The sequence below is a fragment of the Centroberyx gerrardi genome, chromosome 8 (genome assembly GCF_048128805.1).
Source record: "Centroberyx gerrardi isolate f3 chromosome 8, fCenGer3.hap1.cur.20231027, whole genome shotgun sequence".
Taxonomy (NCBI): domain Eukaryota; kingdom Metazoa; phylum Chordata; class Actinopteri; order Beryciformes; family Berycidae; genus Centroberyx; species Centroberyx gerrardi.
In genome coordinates, this window is record NC_136004.1 from 1,925,532 (window position 1) to 1,934,042 (window position 8,511).

At 42.6% G+C, this 8,511-nt stretch overlaps 1 protein-coding gene across 1 annotated transcript; it reads right to left on the minus strand.

Annotated features, from left to right (window-relative positions):
* Positions 1–6,594: 6,594 nt before the first annotated feature.
* On the minus strand, positions 6,595–8,308 carry LOC144539601 (uncharacterized). The gene is made up of 3 exons (XM_078285141.1): positions 8,141–8,308; positions 7,009–7,852; positions 6,595–6,848 (listed from the first exon to the last, which is right to left on the minus strand). Exons 1-3 carry the CDS (start codon positions 8,306–8,308, stop codon positions 6,595–6,597), a joined length of 1,266 nt encoding a protein of 421 aa, XP_078141267.1.
* Positions 8,309–8,511: the final 203 nt, after the last annotated feature.

The following is an 8,511-nucleotide window of genomic DNA, read 5'->3' on the forward strand; positions in this document are numbered from 1 at the left end:
ACAAAGAGAGGGGGATCATTGAGCTGCTGGGTTAGTGCTGGGTCAGAGGCCAAAATGGGCCAATGTTTAAGAATAGTGTTTTGAGTGAGGATATAGGCCTGCGGGGGAAGGTGGTGATACAGGAGACAGAGTAACTCATATGTTTTTTCATACTTTTTTGTAAAAGATCAGTACAGTATTTAGAAAGAGCAACTTGGTAAGCCTCATCAATGCACTGTAAAGAGTAGTCTCTGCCCAAAAAACGTTTTTCCATAGCAGCAGCTTCATTAATTAATTCCTGTCTGAGCCTGTAGAACTGACTTTTGGGTATGCCATACTTCAGAGCACTGCTGGCTAGGAGAACTGTATTCCTGTCTGTTTCTTTTTGGTATAAGGTAGTGAAGACAGCAGATTAAAAGGGTCATAACCTTGGATCCGAGACAGGTATCCCCATCTTTCAAAAGGTTATACATACTGTAGGGGAGGGTTTCTAGTTTTCAGATAAAAAGGCATGTGAAGTGTTTTTGCAGGTCACCACACAACTTTCATATAAAAATCCCATATTTTACATACCTAAGGCAGTTTATAATATAGGCTATTATTGATAATCTTGTAACTGTAAAGATGGTTTAATAACTGGATGAATATGCAAAATACTCAAAATTATCTTCATTATTCAGTTACTGTTTTGTATCGAAGGAAACCACTACACAATAATATAATCATAATTATATAATTTGTCATTTGGACTTTTGCATTTTTAGTCGTTAATGCCAAAGTAGTGAATCAAAGCAAAAGCATCATTAAAAATATAACTTGATACACTTTTCTACTTATTTAAAAAGAAGTACATGGGGTTGATCTTACTTTACAGGAGCTGATGGTGTTCATAGCAGCATCTAATTTATTAAAAAAAAAAATCATGAAGGTCATAATTTGAACTCAAGCTCAGGAAAGGAGTGACACATTTAGGTGCAGGACAAAGTACAACACTGCAAAAACTCTTGCCAAGATTTACCATCTTATATCTAGCCATAAATTCTTACTGAACTTGTTTTGAGAATAATGTACTATGCAAGAGCTGTTTGTGTAAGATGATAAAGATTGTTTTAAGAATATTTGACTTCTTCTTTCTTACTTGGTTAGCAAATCTTAAAATTAGGTATTTTACAAACAAATTAAGCTAAATTACTATCAGAGACACAGGTTGAAGCCACATTGCCTCTTTTTAATGGGTTTTTTAGCTGTGGGAACTTGTTTCAAGACTGCCCAGTAACTACTGTTTTAAGAATCACACTTGGGATTCAGTAAAGTCACATTATTGATTCCAAATACTGGTGATGTGAAATCACTACATTAATTCACAAAGCAATAACAAATCATAGATATCAACTAGGGATGGGACAATATATCAAAATTCAATGTATCGCAATACAATACTTATCGTGGGGCAGAAAAATGAATGGTGATATTAGCTCCATTTTATTCTGCTGTAGTAATCACAAATGAGACGGCTTGACCATCACAATTTCACAAGCTCTCCATCAAAATTATATTGTTTGCTCTTTGTAATGACATTTTTAAATTGTTGTTTACATTCTGCCAAGCCAATGCCATTGCTAGAAAGATTTGTCTCAGAAATAAATATAATTCTACACAGTCAGACTTTGTTGTCACTGAACTTTTATTTATTACATCGTATCATGGTTCTATCGAATCGTGAACCCCATATTGCGTACTGAATCATATTGTGAGATAATCAGATTGTCCCATCCCTACATCAACTGTGTCAACTCCCCATGGACAAATCCTTCCAATGCTCATTCAATATGTTCATTAACTTCCATTTTTAAGTGCAATGACATCACTAAGGTTATATTTTATCAAAACATACACACTGTTTTTGAAACTCATGGAATAATATGATGTATAATCAACTAGCTTTTCAGCATCTATCAACTCTGTTGCCTGGGCAAGATTGGGTACAGTGACTTCATATGCTAAAAAATCTCTATTCAAACCCAGTGTCTCATGAAGCTGATATTCAAAACAATACAATGAAGAGTCTACCACATAAATGTTTTTTATAAGTCCAAAGACAGGTACTGTATCATTCACACTAGTGATTATCAGAGACTTTCCATGGATGTACTTGTTACCATTGAGAATAAGCCACTTGACTGAGTTGTATGCCATCAATCCCCAAGAAATCTCTAATCTTTGCTGTGATGTACTCTATATTTGTCACTTCTGAGACAGGGCCCAATTCTTTCTCATGTACAAACATTGGATGCTCAGCACCCATTTCATTTTGACAACATTCAAGAAGCTGATTATGGTTCACCAACGATTTACAGACATTTTTGAAGTTCAATTTAGATGACCACTGTTTGAAAAAACAGTGCTTCGACTCAAATCTCATGCACATATGCCTTGTCAAAGGACCCAGAGAAAGAATTTGAGTAGGGAGATGCAGCATGTAATGTTGCTTAGGGGTTACATTTTTTTCAGGAAAAAGTTGCTTAAACTGTTTCAGATGCTACTCAATCATTTTTTTAAGTCTTAATACAGTTTGCAGAGATATAACAGGTGCAAAACGTATCTGAGCTACCTCAATTAATTCCAAAATAAACTTAACGTAAACATTTCCCTCTACACTGTTCAACAGAAAAGGCATGATCTTCAACAATATCAGCATTTGCCCAGAAGACTGTTTAAGTTTGTTATCATTAGATGCCAAGGTACTGACACTGACAGGACAGGGTTTGTCTCATACATCAATAGATGAAAAAGGAAAACTCTGCATGGCTGAATTGAACATGTCCAACTCCATCTGTCCTGACAGAATAAGGTATTTTAACACACACTTAATTTCCATGGGCGCAACACCCTCAAGAATGATGTGCATTATGTCCTGTGGAGTTTGCTGAATGAGGTCAAAGGCTGGAAAATCAACCAGCTTGCTTTTTCTGTTTATTCCGTAGGTGGTTTTGAGGGCAGATTTCAAGAAGTCTGTGCTGGCCCTTTCTATTTCAATGCACTGTCTAATGTGCTTTTCCACTGTCCTTTTAGTAAAACTTTGTTCGTCAAAATTCCTTTGCATTTCCTCAAAGGTACATTCGCAATGCCTGCACTTGCTATAGGCAAAACCAACTCCTTCCTTAAAGCCAGCAAGCTCATGTTGCGCAAGTGTGTCACCACATACTGAAATTAAAGCACCAAATAAATCCATTTCACCATTCTGTGTTTGGATTTTGACACCATTATACAGCAATTTTAAGTCTTTATCAATTCTTTGTAATATAACATCAACACCACACTGGGCAATATCATTAGCTTTTGCTATAGCAAGGAGTCTAATTGCAGCAAGCTTTGACCTAAACTTGGGGTCTATGTTTCCTAAAGTATAATAAACCATCAGTAATTTGTTTACAGAAGCGTGTGACCCCAAGGGGTTGCATATCTCTATTTCATCAGTGTACAAGATCAGCTGCAAAGCAGTAGGTTTTACTGAAAACAGTGGGTGGGATTTAAAAAGGCTCCCATCAATAATGTCATACAAAAACCCATCTTTGTTGCATCTCTGTGGTGCAGTGTTGATCATATAAAAAATTCTGGAGTTGGACAACAACTGTTCTAGACTCTTAATTAGGGGTATATAGTAAAAACTTTTGTTTTTGATTGCAAGAACCCTTGATTCTCCTCTCTTAACCCTACAAACTCTTAGAGACACCACTATTTCCTCTGGTTTAACTGGGTTAAAAAGATTCTGAATGGTGCTGTCCTGCATGTATGTGGTGGCCATTACGGAGAAAGGATCCAGAAAATTGTCAAATGTTGCCAATGCTTCCTCTTGGAGCTGCTCCATACTCTCTGAATGCCTCTCGAAGACCCTCTTCATTCTGTCCCTCAAGGTATCCAGAAGAGCAGCTTGATACTGTTGGACCCCAGAGACAATATTGTTGACACTCCTCTGCAACAACATAAAAAATTTAAAAAAATATATCAGAGTATGCATTTACAATCTGTTTGTCCATCACCAAGAACTAGCATAACCCTTCTAAAGTGCTCCCATTTCTGAAAATGACATACCAAGATTATCACTGCTCTTGAACCCCTTTGACTACAGGCACAATCTTGGTCATTCCCAAAAGGTAAGCCTTGGGAGTTTATTCTCCAAATCAGAATTACTCTAAGGATTACAGAAATAGAGTAACAGAAGCTCAAACAAAGTAGAAAGTTGCAGTTTTTTTTTGTCTCTGTTGAGTGTAAACAGCTGACTTTAGTTGTGCCTGATCAGCTTAGAAACTCTATGGAGCCACAGCCACAAGGATGACTAAATCCTGGCTCAAAGTTGATGATAACACCACCAAAAATGAGCCCTTTGAATTGTTATTTCTTGGGCTATGTCTAGGCAGATTTCCAAAAAGGCCATTTGGAGAATCCAAATGGACACTTGGTAACCAAATTATATTATGGGTCTTTAGAGGTGTACAAGGCTATATATTTTTTATATAAAACCATACCAAATACTCACAAAAATGTTTTTTTTATGTGTTTCTTGTCACATCTCCTAATATACAACATACAATTCAAAAGATGTTCACACAACATTACTAAATTGAGTTTTGTTGGAGTTTTCACGGACATTGATGGCAAACGCAGCAGCACGTCTGGTAAGATTTCCGCCTGATGCACCAGCTTGTTCCTGCAGTGATATTAATAATAATAATACACAATTAGAGGACAGACTAGTTCACATCAAGTGTTGTATGGCTGGGCAACATTACCATGTAAGATATGGCTTTCACACCAGCAGTGTGGTCCATTTTCCGAAGCAAAGAGAGGAAATGACGACATGCTCTTTCACAGCGGGTTGTTTGGTTGTTTTTAGCCAAATTACAGCAACGAGGAAAGAGTTTCTGACTCTAGCTTGCTCGGTATTGTAGCGACTGTGGAGTCAGTCACGATATTAATTTCTCCTTTTTCGGTCGGCAAGGAGCCGATCGTCATTATTCATATTATGCCTTGAAATATCACTAGCTAGAGAGAAACCTGCCGGCTGCCCCAGAGGAAGTAGGCCTACGTGCGACGCATCGCAGAGGATTACGTTGTCAAAATAGAAGTCCCCCAGAATAGTCCAAATCAGAATGTTTGTAAACAAACAGATTGGCTATAGAGAGCCTAAGTCCCTCCCCTTCCGCTGTCCCCCATGGGACCTTATTTCGGAAAAAATATGTACGGTAGTCAACGGCGAGAGACAAATATTTGTTTGATCCCGTTTGAATTGTGCCATGACTTACACATATGATGTTTTCGTCAATTTAAAAGATAATTTTGCAAGTCAAGAAAGTCGCAGTTTGTTGTAAAACAGTACAGTAACGTTTAGTTTTGTGTGAAACCGCTCAGTGAACTACATCTCTCGTCTCGCACAATATACGTCACCAACACCAACATGGAACGAAACATAGGAAACACACAGGCATCGCGTTAACGTTAGCCCCCACTGTAGTAAAACTATCCTAAACCAGTTTAAAGCTTAGCTTGTGGAGAGAGGAAGTTACGTCACTTGCGCGACTTTTGGGTGTGTAGTCTTTCTAATTACGTATTTTTACAGTCTTATAGTTCAACAGTTTTACGACAAACTGCGACTTTCTTGACTTGCAAAATTATCATTTAAATTGACAAAACATCATATGTGTAATTCATGGCACAATTCAAACGGGATCAAACAATTATTTGTCTCTCGCCGATTCAAGGTAAACTTGAATCTTACTAGTATAGCGACACAAACAATTATTTTAGCAAACCACGGCTCGCGACAGTATAACAGTCCAACGTTTACTGGTCCGCAAAGCGCTGCCAGACAGTAAATTGTCACTGCATTTCGGAAACTACTTCCTGCTGAACTGGCGGCCTTTGGCGCGTTGGTTTGGTCAATACCATATCAACAATTACAATTAGGGGGGGGGTTCCTTAAATGACTCGATTTATCTTATGAAGTATTGCAATATAAAAATTACAAAAACATTTGCTTTAGCAATTACAAACATTCTCATTATCCTATTATCCACAAATGTTTTATTTTATCGTCACTATTTACACATATTGTGATATGTCTTCCCCTACTCCTTTGGTCACACCTATCATTTTGAGGAATCACATTCACGCGGGTTGGAGGAAGAGAAGGGAAGCCACACATTGGATTCCGTGGAGGGAAGGTATGTCTTCATATTATATTAAAAGCACATTCATTTGTCACGATAGAGATATTGTTGAAGTTGGAAATTCACTGAAAATTTTAAGCTACCTTAATACTGCGATAGCAAATGCGAAAGCTGCGAGGTAGGCCAAGCAATTATTTGGCATCTTTAGCCGCTAGCTAACGTTAACTTAGCTAACGTTAGCTTTTGGTAGCCTGGTTTGCAGCCCCTATGAATCGCAGTCTTTAGCACGTTTTGAATTTGCATGGCGGTTCATAAGGCCTTTACACATGTATTATTCTACTGATATGCATTTTAATTGTTTTTTTTTATCAATTTATTTAAGAAAGTTTGTTATCATGGTATATTTTGTTAAGTCTTTGGATGATCAGTCTAATTCATTGACAATAATTTAATCAATTAAAGGGAACAGGGGCAGGGTGGGGGGTGGAGGCAGGGCAGGGGGGCGCCCCCGCCGTGGGGGTAGGGCCAGGCCAATGGGTTGGTCCAAGTCCAGGTGAGCTGGTTTGAGGCGGTCCACAGAAACGTGCTCCGGCTTGCCGCCGACGTCCACCACGAAGTGCTTGTCCCCGGCCTCCAGGATGCGGAACAGGCCGTTGTAGGGAGGTGGCAGGGGCCCACGGTGGGCGTCGTGGCGGATGAAAACTTACCCTGCCGACTGCAGACTTGTGGGGATGTGAGACCGTGGGAGGCCGTGATGTGAAGTGGGGACCGGTGCGAAAACACTGGCATTGTCCCGGAGCGTGGCCCGTTGGCGGGCTGCAGACCAGGGAGTCGTGGTGTTAGGGACGAAATCCCCTGGGACCCGCAGCGGCGGGCTGTAAACCAGTTCGGCAGATGGTCCTGAGGCCCAGCATGACCCATGGGAGCCTGTCGACCCAGCTGCTGTCCTTGAGGCTGGCCCGAAGAGCGGCCCGAAGAGCGGCCCGAAGAGCGGCCCGAAGAGCGGCCCGAAGAGCGGCCCGAAGAGCGGCCTTCATGGAGCGATGAAACCGCTCGCACAACCCATTGGCCTGTGGGTGGTACGCGGTGGTGCGGTGGAGCTTTACCCCCAGGCCCTCTGCGACTGCGTTCCAGAGCTCGGACGTAAACTGTGGGCCTCGGTCAGAGGAGACCTCAGATGGGGTGCCGAACCGGGCGACCCAGGACCCGATGAACGCCACCTCGGTGGACGTCGTCGATGACAGCGGGACGGCTTCCGGCCATCGAGTGGTCCTGTCCACCATGGTGAGGAGGTAAGTGAAACCGTGGGAGGGGGGAAGGGGGCCCACCAGGTCCACGCTGACGTGGTCGAACCTCCTTTCGGGCACCGGGAACTGCGCCAGGGGGGCTTTGGTGTGGCAGTGCACTTTAGAGCGCTGGCACTCCATGCAGGTGCCAGCCCAGTCTCTCACGTCTTTTTTGAGCCCGTGCCAAACGAACCTGGCCGCCACCAGCTTTCCCGCCACGCTGAAGCTGCATGGCGATCGGCACCGCTTGGCTTTGGGCCCAAACTTTGCGTGGTAAAAACACAGGCCGGGGTCCTGCTGCCGATGAGGATCTGTTGCTATGGCGGCGACCGTTGTGCCTCCAGGCAGTGGTGAAAGAGCTGGGGCAGGAAGCAGCGAGGCCACGCAGTGTTGTTGACCAGCCAGGAAAAATTTATCAGCCTTCTCGGCCAAAGCACGGCAGTCAGTGATGGCGGTGTTGGCCAGGGCAGCCCGTACCTGGGAAGGCAGCTGTCGCAGGAACAGGTGGACGAAGAGGAAATCGGGTTTGTGCCCACCCAGGAGATTCAGCATCCTGTCCATGAGCTCAGACGGCTTGCTGTCGCCGAGGCCTCGCAGAGAGAAGAGCCGGCTAGCCCGCTCGGCGTCGGAAAGTTCAAAAACTCTCAACAGATGGGCTTTGAGTGTCTCATATTTATCCTGCAACGGGGGAGTTTTGAGGAGGTTCACCACTCGGGACGCAGTTGAACTCCAGAGGGCCGACACCACGTAAAAGTATCTTGTGGCGTCCGCGGTGATCTCCCGAAGCGCGAACTGCGCTTCCGTCTGAGCAAACCAGGCTGAGGCCAACGATTCCCAGAACTCCGGTAATTTGAGGGAAACTGCATTAGTCGCCATGTTTGTGAAGAGCTGTCACTGGAAACGTCCAGCAGACAAACGTCGGGGTCACCAGTGTAGAAGTGGCAGGAAAGTTGAGACGGACAACTTCTCTCGTTGACTACACCAACTCGTGTGTCATTTATTTTAACCACAGAGCAAGACAATTTACTTCGCGCTCAAAAACACAAGACAGAAACACAGACTCAGAAAACCAGACTTTC

Bases quoted from the DNA above. Each gene is read 5' to 3' on its own strand.
- LOC144539601 (XM_078285141.1), bottom strand. From the start codon at position 8,308: ATGGCGACTAATGCAGTTTCCCTCAAATTACCGGAGTTCTGGGAATCG. The intron at 7,853-8,140 runs GTGAACCTCCTC...TTGGCCGAGAAG, and splicing joins GTTCAACTGCGTCCCGAGTG to GCTGATAAATTTTTCCTGGC. The intron at 6,849-7,008 runs GTCCCAGGGGAT...CGGCAGGGTAAG, and splicing joins TTTACAGCCCGCCGCTGCGG to TTTTCATCCGCCACGACGCC.